Source organism: Anolis carolinensis, unplaced genomic scaffold (assembly GCF_035594765.1).
Source record: "Anolis carolinensis isolate JA03-04 unplaced genomic scaffold, rAnoCar3.1.pri scaffold_26, whole genome shotgun sequence".
NCBI classification, from domain to species: Eukaryota; Metazoa; Chordata; class Lepidosauria; order Squamata; family Dactyloidae; genus Anolis; species Anolis carolinensis.
The window spans coordinates 907379-923787 of NW_026943835.1; the positions used below are offsets into that span (position 1 = coordinate 907379).

At 36.5% G+C, this 16409-nt stretch overlaps 1 protein-coding gene across 1 annotated transcript in view; it reads left to right on the forward strand.

Moving 5' to 3' along the window:
* The window catches only part of LOC134294864 (tetratricopeptide repeat protein 28-like), a 108107-nt gene that overhangs the window by 86033 nt on the left and 5665 nt on the right, over positions 1-16409 (forward strand). Inside the window, exons 20-24 of the mRNA XM_062966640.1 lie at positions 2069-2354; positions 3507-3583; positions 3738-3761; positions 15457-15616; positions 15767-15874. Coding sequence (XP_062822710.1) covers positions 2069-2354; positions 3507-3583; positions 3738-3761; positions 15457-15616; positions 15767-15874 — 655 coding nt within the window. The remainder of the gene's footprint in view (positions 1-2068; positions 2355-3506; positions 3584-3737; positions 3762-15456; positions 15617-15766; positions 15875-16409) is intronic.

Consider the following 16409-nt stretch of genomic DNA (forward strand, 5'->3'; position numbering starts at 1 on the left):
AAATATACAAATACAAATAAATATACATACAAATAGATTAATTTTTGGGGTCCTTATGCTAAACAGAGTGGAGTTTGCGGTCAAGTGACCCCAATAATTTTAACTTAGACCATAATCAATATCTGGACCAAATTTGGTCCCGATTCCTCAACGACTTATGGGAGTTTTTACGGTACAAACAAATATACAAATACAAATAAATGTACATACAAATAGATTAATTTTTGGGGTCCTTATTCAAACCAAGTGGAGTTTGGGGTCAAGTGACCCCAATAATTTTAACTTAGACTATAATTAATATCTGGACCAAATCTGGTCCCGATCCCACAAAGACTTATAGGAGTCTTTGTGGTACAAACAAATATACAAATACAAATAAATATACATACAAATAGATTAATTTTTGGGGTCCTTATGCTAAACAGAGTGGAGTTTGGGGTCAAGTGACCCCAATAATTTTAACTTAGACCATAATCAATATCTGGACCAAATTTGGTCCCGATTCCTCAACGACTTATGGGAGTTTTTACGGTACAAACAAATATACAAATACAAATAAATGTACATACAAATAGATTAATTTTTGGGGTCCTTATTCAAACCAAGTGGAGTTTGGGGTCAAGTGACCCCAATAATTTTAACTTAGACTATAATCAATATCTGGACCAAATTTGGTCCCGATCCCACAAAGACTTATAGGAGTCTTTGTGGTACAAACAAATATACATATACAAACAAATGTAGGTACAGATTGATTCATTTTGGGGGTCCTAATTCCAAACAGAGTGGAGTTTGGACTTAAGTGACCCCAATAATTTTAACTTAGATTATAATCAATATCTGGGCTTAATTTGGTCCCGATCCCGTGAAGATTTATAGGATTTTTTGGGGAACAAACAAATGTATGTACAGATTGATTAGTTTTTGGGGTCCTTATTCCAAACGGAATGGAGTTTGGACTTAAGTGATGCCAATAATCTTAAATTAGACTATAATCAATATCTGGGCTTAATTTGGTCCCAATCCCTAAATTACTTAGAGGGATTATTGCGGTACAAACAAATATACGTACAAATTGATTAGTTTTTGGGGTCCTTATTCCAAACGGAGTGGAGTTTGGACTTAAGTGATGCCAATAATCTTAAATTAGACTATAATCAATATCTGGTCTTAATTTGGTCCCGATCCCGTGAAGACTTATAGGATTTCTTGGGGAACAAACAAATATATGTACAGATTGATTAGTTTTTGGGGTCCTTATTCCAAACGGAGTGGAGTTTGGACTTAAGTGATGCCAATAATCTTAAATTAGACTATAATCAATATCTGGGCTTAATTTGGTCCCGATCCCGTGAAGACTTATAGGATTTCTTAGGGAACAAACAAATATACGTACAGATTGATTAGTTTTTGGGGTCCTTATTCCAAACGGAGTGGAGTTTGGACTTAAGTGATGCCAATAATCTTAAATTAGACTATAATCAATATCTGGGCTTAATTTGGTCCCGATCCCGTGAAGACTTATAGGATTTCTTGGGAAACAAACAAATATACGTACAGATTGATTAGTTTTTGGGGTCCTTATTCCAAACGAAGTGGAGTTTGGACTGAAGTGATGCCAATAATCTTAAATTAGACTATAATCAATATCTGGGCTTAATTTGGTCCCGATCCCGTGAAGACTTATAGGAATTCTTAGGAAACAAACAAATATACGTACAGATTGATTAGTTTTTGGGGTCCTTATTCCAAACGAAGTGGAGTTTGGACTGAAGTGATGCCAATAATCTTAAATTAGACTATAATCAATATCTGGTCTTAATTTGGTCCCGATCCCGCGAAGACTTATTGGAGTTTTTGGGGTACAAACAAATATACGTACAGATTGATTAGTTTTTGGGGTCCTTATTCCAAACGGAGTGGAGTTTGGACATAAGTGACCCCAATAATTTTAAGTTAGGCTATAACGCATGTGTGGACCAAATTTGGGTTCGATTCGTTTATGATAAATGGGAATTTTTGTGGTACAAACAAACCAACGCGCCACTTCCGGCTCACTTCCTTCCAGGTGGAGAAGTCCCTGCAGCGCATCCAGGGGGGCCAGCAGAACGCGATGTACACGTCCCAGAGCAGCGTGGCCAAGAAGGTGGGCGGGGTCCCCGGGTGGGAGGCCCTGCTCAGCGCGGTGGGCTTCCGCCTCGACCCCGGCGGGCCCTCCCCCACTTCCACTTCCTGCTCGGAGGGAGGGAAGAGGAAGGAAGCGGCCTCCTCCCTGCCGGCCGCCGTCTTCTTCCCCACCAAGGACCCCGGGGACCGGCTCCAGCAGTGCAGCAGCACCCTCCAGGCACTCCTGGGTAAGGGGAAGTGGGAAGAGGAAGTGGAAGTGGGGAGGAAATGACTTGGAAGTGGGGAGCAAGTGGAGGGTGGAAGTGGAAGTGAGGAGTTGAAGGACATGAAATGGAAGTAGAGGAGGAAAAGGAAGTAGGAAGGGGAAGCGGGGGAGGAAATGACATTCAAGTGGGGAGGAAGTGGAAGTGTGGAGTGGAAGGACATGAAATGGAAGTAGAGGAGGAAGTAGGAAAGGGAAGTGGAGAGGAAGTGAGGAGGAAGTGGGGAGGGGAGTGGGGACATGAAATGGAAGTAGAGGAGGAAAAGAAGTAGGAAGGGGAAGTGGGTAGGAAGTGGAGGGAGGAAATGACAGGGAACTGGGTAGGAAGTGGAGGGAGGAAATGACAGGGAACTGGGTAGGAAGTGGAGGGAGGAAATGACAGGGAACTGGGTAGGAAGTGGAGGGAGGAAATGACATGGAACTGGGTAGGAAGTGGAGGGAGGAAATGACATGAAACTGGGTAGGAAGTGGAGGGAGGAAATGACGTGAAACTGGGTAGGAAGTGGAGGGAGGAAATGACATGGAACTGGGGAGGAAGTGGAGGGAGGAAATGACATGGAACTGGGTAGGAAGTGGAGGGAGGAAATGACGTGAAACTGGGTAGGAAGTGGAGGGAGGAAATGACATGGAACTGGGTAGGAAGTGGAGGGAGGAAGTGGAGAGGGAATGGATGTGGGAGGAAGTCGATATGAAAGGAAGGGGAAGTCAGAGGAAGTGGGAGAAAGGAAGAGAAAGTGGAAAGGAAGAGGCTCTGAGGAGGAAGTGTGGAGGAATGAAATGAAAGTGAAGGTGGAAGAGGAAGTGAGGAGGAAGCAGAAGTGAGGAACTTGGGAGGAAGAAGAAGAGGAGGAGGAAGTGGGGAGGAAGAGGAAGTGGGGAGGAAGTGAGGAGGAAGTAGGGAGGAAGAGGAAGTGGGGAGGAAGTGGGGAGGAAGAGGAAGTGGGGAGGAAGTGGGGAGGAAGTGAGGAGGAAGTAGGGAGGAAGAGGAAGAGGAAGTGGGGAGGAAGAGGAAGTGGGGAGGAAAACATGCTTTCCAAGGGGGAAACCCTCCTGTTTCTTTTTGGGGCGGGGAGGAAATACCGACCTCACTTCCTCTCCCTCTTCCTCTTCCTCTCAGGGCTCCCTGTGTCGGCCTTGCAGGCTCTGTGCAAACTCACCTCGGCCTCCGAAGCCGGAGAGCAGCTCATCAGCCAGGTATTGATCCCCGATCCCTTACATCTCCATCCCATTGATCGGTTATATTGATTGATTACCTGTCTGTTTTATATATATATATATATATATCTCTCTCTTCCTTCCTTCCTTCCTTCCTTCCTTTTTCCTTCTTTTTCTGCTTCCAAAACAAAAGGCTGTGAGGAATATGGTGGGAATGGTAAGTCAGGCGGGATGGAACATATAGATTGATATTATGTTTATATTATTTTTTTATTATCATTACAATTATATTATTATTATTACTATAATATTATTATTATTATTATTGCTGCTATCATATTATTATTATTATATTTTATGACACAGCAAACAAGATAAGATACGCTGGATTTCGTATCACAAAATCATATTATTTTTTATTATTTATTATATTGTACTATTTATTATCATTACAATTATATTATTATTATTATTATTATTATTATTACTATCATATTATTATTATTATTGCTGCTATCATATTATTATTATTTATTTTATGACACAGCAAACAAGATAAGATACGCTGGATTTCGTATCACAAAATCACAAGTCGAACACTTCCCATTATATTATTATTAGTAGTAGTATATTATTATTATTAATATAGCGTAATGTAAGCAGAATGCATGGACATGACGGCCTCTGGGATTCCAAAACTCTCCTCTCTATTACAATTATTATTATTATATTATTATTATTATTATTATTATTATTATTATAGTTTATGACACAGCAAACAAGATAAGATACGCTGGATTTCGTATCACAAAATCACAAGTTGAACACTTCCCATTATATTATTATTATTACTATATTATTATTATTGAACACTTCCCAAGTGTCTATCATATTATTATTATTACAATTATTATTATTATTATTATTATTATTATTATTATTATTATATTTTATGACACAGCAAACAAGATAAGATACGCTGGATTTCGAATCACAAAATCACAAGTTGAACACTTCCCATTATATTATTATTATTACTATATTATTATTATTGAACACTTCCCAAGTGTCTATCATATTATTATTATTACAATTATTATTATTATTATTATATTTTATGACACAGCAAACAAGATAAGATACGCTGGATTTCGTATCAAAAAATCATAAGTTGAACAATTATAATAATAATTGTAATAATAATAATATGATAGACACTTGGGGTCTATCATATTATTATTATTACAATTATTATTATTATTATTATTATTATTATTATTATTATTATTATATTTTATGACACAGCAAACAAGATAAGATACACTGGATTTCGTATCACAAAATCATATTATTTTTTTATTTTTTATTATATTGTACTATTTATTATCATTACAATTATATTATTATTATTATTATTACTATCATATTATTATTATTGCTGCTATCATATTATTATTATTTATTTTATTATATATTATTATTATTATATTATATTATTATTATTATTGCTATATTATTATTATATTTTATGACACAGATTTTGTATCACAAAATCATAAGTTGAACACTTCCCATTAAATTATTATTATTACTATATTATTATTATTATTATTATTATTATTATTATTATTATTATATTTTATGACACAGCAAACAATATAAGATATGCTGGATTTCGTATCACAAAATCATAAGTTGAACACTTCCCAAGTGTCTATCATATTATTATTATCACAATTATTATTATTATTATTATTATTATTATTATTATTATTATTATTAGTATTTGTGATGAACCATGGGCCTTGTAGTCCTGCTCAGGACATTGTAATCCCTGATGAAGATGAAAACTTGGGTTTTTTACCTTCCCAGTCTGAACTGGATTCCTCTCAGCCAGATACTTCCCAGGCAGATCTGGAAACCTTGCACCTGCAAGAAAGTTGTGCCCCAGAAGTATGTCAAACAACCCCAGAGCCTACTTCTCCCGTGTTCTTGCGTCGGGAGTTTTGTAAACAACAGAGAAGTTTGGATTCAGCTTCGCGCAGGAGTGCGAGGATAGCAGCTAAGAATGTTGCCAATTAACATTGGTTCTCGTGAGAATCTTTAAGGAGTTTAACATCTGGTCTCAGAGTTTAGCTTTCGTTTCTGATTCCCAGAGAACCGCTCTGGTGAGAAAGTTGGACTCTATATAGGTGTTTTGCCCGCGTAGCAACTTCGCGGAGTCAATTCGTCAGCCTGCGGAGCGAGTTGTGTTTGGACAGCGCGCTCCGATTCAAGCCTCGCTTCAGCTCAAGCCTTGCCTTGCTATCCAGCCTTCGCCTTGCTTCCCAGCCTTGTTTACCTACGGACTTTGCCTTGTTTCCCAGGACTAATCCTTGCCTTGTTTCACGGATTTTACCAAGTTATTCCACGGACCTTGTTCTTGTTCTTAGTTACCTTGTTCCACGTTCAAGCCTTGTTTCAAGTATCAAGTTATTTCCTAGCCACGCTCAAGTTTTATGGACTAAAGGACCTTGTCATCTCCCCTCACTTTGCTTGGCAAAGTGAGTGTTTCGGTTATTGGATTACAACTTTGGACCTTAATATTTCTTATTGGACATTGCTTTTTTGGACTAATTCTGACCCTTCCTGAAGGGTCTAATTCTGGACTATTTTCTACACTTGTTTTTATTAACTTTATATATTCCTTCAATAAAGATATTAGTTAGATTCTGGCCTCTGTGTATGGTTATTGGTGCCTCTGCCGCCTGGGTCGTGACAGTTTGACTCCGCCACCCATAAGCACCAACTAACCGAGGCCAGGATGTCTACCGGAGCCGCGCCGGCTGGACAGCCGCTCAGCTACACCATCAGCAAGGACGAAGTGGACCGCATCCGTGACAGACTCAACGCGCAGGATGGAGAAATAAAAGGGTTGAGGGAGCGCGGAGTTCGCCTCCCGGCCATGGCGTTGCCTACCAAGTTTTCTGGAGAAGCTGCTAAGGTTCATGTTTTCCGCCGCCAATGTCAAGCTTATCTAGAGGCCCGTGATGCCGAGTTTCCCCAAGAAGACATCAAGGTGGCGTGGGTCTACAGTCTTCTAGATGGACCAGCGGCTAACTGGGCGACGGCCCTGTTTGATCAAGCCTCCCCCCACCTAAATTCAGCACAACGCTTCTTGGATCACCTTAAGGAGACCTGGGGAATCGAGGACAATTTGGAGGCAGCCGGTCACAAACTCCGGCGCCTCCTTCAAGGAGACAGACCCATGTCTCAGTACATAGCCGAGTTCCGCGTGCTGGCCCACAACACCGGCTGGAACGATGTAGCCCTCAGAGGACAATTTCGGGAGGGTCTCAACATTGAAATGCTGGAAGAAATCTCCAAGGTGGATCCTCCCCAGACCCTCGAGGCACTCATTGATCAATGTTTACGGGCTGAAGTCATGATTGCCAACAGGAAACAATGGGTTCGAGGCCAGGGCGGTAGAGCCGGGGCAAAACCCCCCGCTCCCGCCAGTGTTCAGCCACGTCCGGTGTGGAGACCCCCGCCTCCAACCCCATACCCCAGAGGAGGCGAGGAGGTGCCGATGCAGTTGGGCAATGTGCGTCCCAGACTAGATGCCGCCGAGAAGGCCCGTCGCCAACGCTTGAACCTCTGCTGGTACTGCGGGAACGGGGGCCACTTCGCCAGAGAGTGCCCAGCCAAAGGGAAGCCTGCCGCCCGTCTTGCGGCGGCGTCCTCCACGGAGTCGAAGGCGTCTGAGCCGACTGGCACACAGCCGGCGGGGGAAGCCAACGACCGGGTGTAGAGAGGCTCGCCAACCCGGTCAAAAAATCCATCCAAGAGCCGCCAACCGGGGTCCTGTTCCTTCTCGTGGTCACATTATGGTCAGCAAAAAGGGGACCCGTCATGATCCACGCCATGATAGACTCTGGAGCTACCAACAATTTCATCGATAGAGAGTATGCCGACTCTCTGGGATTACAATATCATGATTTCAAGAATGCCCGTGTGGTGCAAGCCATAGACGGCCGCCCCCTCAAGACGGGCCCCGTAAGCCAGTGGTCGGAACCCACCAGGATGTGGATAAGGGAACATATGGAAGAGATTTCCTTCTTTGTTACCGAGGTTCCCCATTTCCCTGTGATTTTGGGAATTCCATGGCTGACACTCCACGACCCTAACATCTCCTGGTCCAACAGAGAACTGCAGTTTGCTTCACCGTACTGCCAAAACCATTGCCTCGTAGCCAAGGTATGCCATGCCACAGACTCCGAGCCCATCATCACCTTGCCAAAGAAGTACTCCGAGTATTGGGATGTATTCAATGAGAAAGAAGCCGAAAAATTACCCCCACATAGACCTTATGACTGTGCCATTGACTTGGTGGAGGGGGCCCCGATCCCGCGAGGGCATCTCTACTCCCTGACTGAACCAGAGCAAGAAGCTCTCAGGGAATTCTTAGAGACAAACCTTCGCAAGGGGTTCATCAGACCCTCTCAATCCCCAGCCGCCTCCCCAGTGATGTTTGTGAAGAAGAAGTCAGGGGAATTACGCTTGGTGGTGGACTACAGAGCATTGAACAATATCACCAAGCGGAACAGCTATCCCCTGCCCTTAATCTCGGATCTACTGGACCGACTTCGAGGAGCCAAGGTCTACACCAAGCTGGATCTTCGGGGGGCTTATAATCTAGTTCGCATCAGAGAAGGGGACGAGTGGAAAACCGCCTTCCAGACTAAATTCGGATTATTCGAGTCCCGAGTTATGAATTTCGGTTTATGCGGAGCTCCCGCAACGTTCCAGCATTTTGTCAACGATATTTTTCAGGACTATCTAGACAGATTCTTGATAATCTACCTGGACGATTTTTTGGTGTTTTCCAGATCACAATCAGAACATGAGAACCACGTCAAAATGGTGTTGCAACGATTGCGGGATCACGGACTTTATGCCAAGCTAGAAAAATGCGCTTTTGATCTACAAGAGGTAGATTTCCTTGGCTACCGCATCTCGCCTCTAGGGCTTTCCATGGATCCAGCCAAAGTTTCAGCAGTATTGGATTGGCGGGCGCCAACTAACAAGAAAGAGGTGCAGCGTTTCTTGGGGTTCGCGAACTACTACCGCAAGTTCATTCCAGATTTTGCCCGCTGGTCCGACCCCATCACTAGCTGCATCCGTGGAAAGCAGCCTTTCCGCTGGACTGATCAAGCAGAGAAAGGGTTCCAGCAACTGAAGAAACTATTCACCTCCCAGCCAATTCTACAGCACCCAAATCCTGGAACCCCTTTTGTGGTGCAAGCGGACGCCTCTGATGTGGCAATTGGGGCTGTACTCTTACAACCGGTGGGAGAACACCTCCATCCCTGTGCCTTTTATTCTCGTCAACTAACCACACCAGAGAGGAATTACACCATTTGGGAAAAAGAACTACTGGCCATAAAGGCAGCCTTTGAAACTTGGAGACATTGGCTAGAAGGGGCCAAATTCCCCATTGAAGTCCACACTGATCATCGTAATCTAGAACATCTAAGAACTGCCCGCAAACTAAATCAGAGGCAGCAACGTTGGGCTTTATTCTTTGAACGTTTCAACTTCCAGATCCATTATGTGACCCCAGCTCAAACCAAGCAAGCAGACGCCCTGTCACGTAAACCGGAATACGCTGCAGGACGCAAGGAGACCTTTGAATCCCAACTGCTACAACCTGAGAACTTTGCCACGCTCACAGTGGGGAACACCAAATCCAGTCCCATTGGTTCAACTTCCCCTACTCCAGGACCCATCTGTGCTCAAGAAATCAGGGCTAGTCAGCAAGCAGATGCCTGGGCGCAGGACCAACTTCGCCAAGGTCTGCATTTTCCCTTTTCGCTTAAAGATGGGCTGCTCTGCTATAGAAATCATGTTTATATCCCACCCGGACCGGGCAGGGAAAAAGCGCTTCGTCTGTGTCATGACTGCAAACCAGCAGGACACTTCGGACTATTTAAAACCATGCATTTGATCCTAAGAGATTTTTGGTGGCCCAAGATCCGCAAGGATGTGGAAAAATATGTCAACACCTGCCCAGTATGCCAGCGCTCCAAGATACGAAGGGAGAAGCCCTCAGGGCTTTTACACCCCCTTCCTACCCCATCTCGCCCATGGGAAATAATTTCCGCGGATTTCATCACTGACCTACCGCCTTCCTGTGGATTCACCACGATCTTAGTGGTGGTGGACCTATTCACCAAGTTAGCCCATTTCATTCCCTGCGAAGGCCTCCCCACGGCCAAAGAAACTGCGGATCTATTTCTTCAGCATGTTTTCAGACTACATGGATTGCCCAAGAGTTTAGTCACAGACCGTGGATCTCAATTCACCTCTCGTTTTTGGAAGGCACTACAAAAACTACTGGGCATAGACTCTCGCTTATCTTCAGCTCATCATCCCCAAACAGATGGGCAAACGGAGCGCACTAATGCCACTTTGGAGCAGTATCTTCGCTGCTATGTAAACTACCAACAGGACAATTGGGCTTCTCTGTTACCACTGTCTGAGTTTGCCTACAATAATGGAGTTCAAGCTTCTACAAAAGAAACGCCGTTCTTTGCAAACTACGGTTTCCATCCACGTTTCTTTCCCCCTGTCATTGAAACTTCAGAAGTTCCCGCAGCAGAGGATTGGCTGCAGGAACTCACAGCGGTGCAACAACTTTTGCTCCAGCAACTGGACCAAGCCAAGGAGGACTATAAACGCCACGCTGACAAACACCGCCAGCCGGGCCCCGAAATCAAGGTAGGAGATCGGGTTTTTCTGTCCACTCGCTTTCTGCCCTCCCACCGCCCATGCCGGAAGTTAGATGCCCGCTTCATTGGCCCCTATCCAGTGGTGGCGCAATTAAACCCCGTGACTTTCAAACTCCAACTTCCGCGTTCAATGCGCATTCACCCAGTGTTTCACCGTTCCCTGCTCCTTCCGGCGGATGGTGTGCGTCCTGATACAGACCAACCGGCCCCCCCTCCTGTTTTGATGAATGGGGAGGAGGAGTTCGAGGTTGAGGACATTTTGGATTCTCGCTTTCATCGCCGCCGCCTACAATATCTCATTGACTGGGTGGGTTTTGGGCCTGAGGAGCGCTCTTGGGAAGACGCCTCCACAGTCCATGCTCCTGATCTAACCCGTCGCTTTCATCAGACCTATCCCACCAAACCGCGACCTCGCGCCTCGGGGAGAGGACCCCAGTTTGGGAGGGGCCCTGAGGAGGGGGATAGTGTGATGAACCATGGGCCTTGTAGTCCTGCTCAGGACATTGTAATCCCTGATGAAGATGAAAACTTGGGTTTTTTACCTTCCCAGTCTGAACTGGATTCCTCTCAGCCAGATACTTCCCAGGCAGATCTGGAAACCTTGCACCTGCAAGAAAGTTGTGCCCCAGAAGTATGTCAAACAACCCCAGAGCCTACTTCTCCCGTGTTCTTGCGTCGGGAGTTTTGTAAACAACAGAGAAGTTTGGATTCAGCTTCGCGCAGGAGTGCGAGGATAGCAGCTAAGAATGTTGCCAATTAACATTGGTTCTCGTGAGAATCTTTAAGGAGTTTAACATCTGGTCTCAGAGTTTAGCTTTCGTTTCTGATTCCCAGAGAACCGCTCTGGTGAGAAAGTTGGACTCTATATAGGTGTTTTGCCCGCGTAGCAACTTCGCGGAGTCAATTCGTCAGCCTGCGGAGCGAGTTGTGTTTGGACAGCGCGCTCCGATTCAAGCCTCGCTTCAGCTCAAGCCTTGCCTTGCTATCCAGCCTTCGCCTTGCTTCCCAGCCTTGTTTACCTACGGACTTTGCCTTGTTTCCCAGGACTAATCCTTGCCTTGTTTCACGGATTTTACCAAGTTATTCCACGGACCTTGTTCTTGTTCTTAGTTACCTTGTTCCACGTTCAAGCCTTGTTTCAAGTATCAAGTTATTTCCTAGCCACGCTCAAGTTTTATGGACTAAAGGACCTTGTCATCTCCCCTCACTTTGCTTGGCAAAGTGAGTGTTTCGGTTATTGGATTACAACTTTGGACCTTAATATTTCTTATTGGACATTGCTTTTTTGGACTAATTCTGACCCTTCCTGAAGGGTCTAATTCTGGACTATTTTCTACACTTGTTTTTATTAACTTTATATATTCCTTCAATAAAGATATTAGTTAGATTCTGGCCTCTGTGTATGGTTATTGGTGCCTCTGCCGCCTGGGTCGTGACAGTATTATTATTATTATATTTTATGACACAGCAAACAACATAGATATCATATTATTATTATTACAATTATTATTATTATATAATTGTTGTTTTGTATATTATTATTATCATTATTTTGCCTGGACATTACATAATATAATATAATAACAACACTAATATGTAATAATATTATATTATATTATTATTATTCTTATTCTTATTATTATTATATATTATTAGTATATTATATATTATGCTCATATTCTTATATTATGCATCATCCTTATTATTTTATTATTATATATTATACTATAATATTGTTATATTATTATTATTAGTAGTAGTAGTAGTATTCATATAATATGATATAATAATAATATATAATATAATAATTTTATTATGCTTATATTCTTATATTATGCATCATCCTTTTTGTTTTATTATTATATATTATATTATACTATATTATTGTTATATTATTATTATTAGTAGTAGTAGTAGTATTCATATAATATGATATAATAATAATATATAATATAATAATTTTATTATGCTTATATTCTTACATTATGCATCATCCTTATTATTTTATTATTATATATTATATTATACTATATTATTGTTATATTATTATTATTAGTAGTAGTAGTATTCATATAATATTATATAATAATATATAATATAATAATTTTATTATTCTTATATTCTTATATTATGCATCATCCTTATTGTTTTATTATATATTATATTATTGTAATATTATTGTTATTATTATTATTAGTAGTAGTATTCATATAATATGATATAATAATAATATATAATATAACAATTTTTATTATATTATTCTTATATTACATGATGCATCATCATAATTATATTATTCTTTTATTGTTATATTATTATTAGTAGTAGTATTAATATAATATAATGATATAATAATAATATATAATATCATCATATTTCTTATATTATTCTTATATTCTTATATTATGCATCATCATTATTATATTATTGTTATATTGTTATTATTATTAGTAGTATTCATATAATATAATGATATAATAATAATATATTCTTTTATTATGCATCATTGTAATTATTTTATTATTTTATATTATATTATTGTTATATTATTATTAGTAGTAGTATTTATATAATATAATGATATAATAATAATAATAATAATAATATAATATGATAATTTTTATTATATTATTCTTATATTCCTGTATTATGCATATCATTATTATATTATATTATTGTTATATTATTAGTAGTAGTATTCATATAATATAATGATATAATATAAATATATAATATAATAAAAATTATTATATTATTCTTATATTCTTACATTATGCATCATCATTATTATATTATTATGTTATATTATTGTTATATTATTAGTAGTAGTAGTAGTAGTATTCATATAATGATACAATAATAATATATTATATAATAATTATATTATTACATTCTGATATTATGCATCATCATAATTATTTTATTATTATATATTATATTATATTATTGTTATATTATTATTAGTAGTAGTATATTATTATTATTAATATAGCGTAATGTAAGCAGAATGCATGGACATGACGGCCTCTGGGATTCCAAAACTCTCCTCTCTATTACAATTATTATTATTATTATATTATTATTAGTAGTAGTAGTAGTAGTATTCATATACTATAATGATATAATAATATATAATATAATAATATTTATTATATTATTCTTATGTTCTTACATTATGCATCATCATTATATTATTATTGTTATATTATTAGTAGTAGTAGTAGTAGTATTCATATAATGATATAATAATATATAATATAATATTTATTATATTATTCTTATGTTCTTACATTATGCATCATCGTAATTATATTATTATTATATATTATATTATATTATTGTTATATTATTATTAGTAGTAGTAGTATATTATTATTATTAATATAGCGTAATGTAAGCAGAATGCATGGACATGACGGCCTCTGGGATTCCAAAACTCTCCTCTCTATTACAATTATTAATATATTATTAGTAGTAGTAGTAGTAGTAGTATTCATATAATATAATGATATAATAATATATAATATAATAATTTTTATTATATTCTTTTTCTTATATTATGCGTCATCATTATATTATTATTGTTATATTGTTATTAGTAGTAGTAGTATTCATATAATATAATGATATAATAATATATAATATAATAATTTTTATTATATTCTTTTTCTTATATTATGCGTCATCATTATATTATTATTGTTATATTATTATTAGTAGTAGTAGTATTCATATAATATAATGATCTAATAATATATAATATAATAATTTTTATTATATTCTTCTTCTTATATTATGCATCATCATTATATTATTATTGTTATATTATTATTATTAGTAGTAGTATTCATATAATGATATAATAATATATAATATAATATTTATTATATTATTCTTATGTTCTTACATTATGCATCATCGTAATTATTTTATTATTATATATTATATTATATTATTGTTATATTATTGTTACATTATTATTATTAGTAGTATATTATTATTATTAATATAGCGTAATGTAAGCAGAATGCATGGACATGACGGCCTCTGGGATTCCAAAACTCTCCTCTCTATTACAATTATTATTATTATTATATTATTATTATTAGTAGTAGTAGTATTCATATAATATAATGATCTAATAATATATAATATAATAATTTTTATTATATTCTTCTTCTTATATTATGCATCATCATTATATTATTATTGATATATTATTATTAGTAGTAGTAGTATTCATATAATATAATGATCTAATAATATATAATATAATAATTTTTATTATATTCTTCTTATATTATGCATCATCATAATATTATTATTGTTATATTATTATTAGTAGTAGTAGTATTCATATAATGATATAATAATATATAATATAATATTTATTATATTATTCTTATATTCTTATATTATGCATCATCATTATATTATTATTGTTATATTATTATTAGTAGTAGTAGTATTCATATAATGATATAATAATATATAATATAATATTTATTATATTATTCTTATGTTCTTACATTATGCATCATTATATTATTATTGTTATATTATTATTATTAGTAGTAGTAGTATTCATATAATGATATAATAATATATAATATATTTATTATATTATTCTTATGTTCTTACATTATGCATCATCGTAATTATTTTATTATTATATATTATATTATATTATTGTTATATTATTATTAGTAGTAGTATATTATTATTATTAATATAGCGTAATGTAAGCAGAATGCATGGACATGACGGCCTCTGGGATTCCAAAACTCTCCTCTCTATTACAATTATTATTATTATTATATTATTATTATTAGTAGTAGTAGTATTCATATAATATAATGATATAATAATATATAATATAATATTTATTATATTATTCTTATGTTCTTACATTATGCATCATCGTAATTATTTTATTATTATATATTATATTATATTATTGTTATATTATTATTAGTAGTAGTATATTATTATTATTAATATAGCGTAATGTAAGCAGAATGCATGGACATGACGGCCTCTGGGATTCCAAAACTCTCCTCTCTATTACAATTATTATTATTATTATTATTATTATTACTATTTTTCCCGGACCCTGCCCATGACCGCCAACTGTCATTTCAGCTCCACCAGGTGCTGGTCCACTTCCAGGTCGGGGAGAAGGACCCGGAGGCCATTTCCTCTTCCTGTACTTCCACTTCCTCTTCCACATCCTCCTTCCAGGTCGCCATCAGCGTCCAATTATGGCGACTTCCCGGTTGCCACGAGTTCCTGGCCGCCCTCGGTACGTGGTATTTAATTAAATTATTTTATTATTTTATTATTTTAATTAATTATATTAATTAATATAATTAATTAAACAATATAAAAATTATATTTCTATGTTTTTTATTATTATCATTATTATTATTATTTTCCAATTCCTATTTCTCAGGCTTCGACTTGTGCGAAGTGGGTCAGGAAGAGGTCATCTTGAAGACGGGCAAGCAGGCCGGGAGACGACCCTTGACCTTTGCCCTCCAGGCCCTCATGGCCCTCTTCGGTAATTCCTAATTTTGAAAATTAAGTTCTAATATCACAATTTTATTTTATTATTTTATATTTGTTCTTCATTATTTTTATTATTTTATATTATATTTTATTATACTATTGTATTATGTTTTATTTTATATCATATTATTGTATATTATTTTTGTTTTTAGTTTATTATATTATTTTTATTGTTATTTTATCGTATTATGTTTGTATTACATTATAGCATAATTTTGTATTTTAATTATATTATTTGTTATGTTTTATTTAATTTATTATTTTATTTTATATTATATTGTATATTACTTTTGTTTTTAATTTATTTTACTATTTTTATTATATGATTTTATTGTATTGTTTTTAATTTATTATATTATTTTTATTGTTATTTTATTGTATTATGTTTGTATGACATTATAGCATAATTTTGTATTTTAATTAATTTATTATTTTATTGTATATTATATTGTATATTATTTTTGTTTTTAATTTATTTTACTATTTTTATTATATGATTTTATTGTATTGTTTTTAATTTATTATAT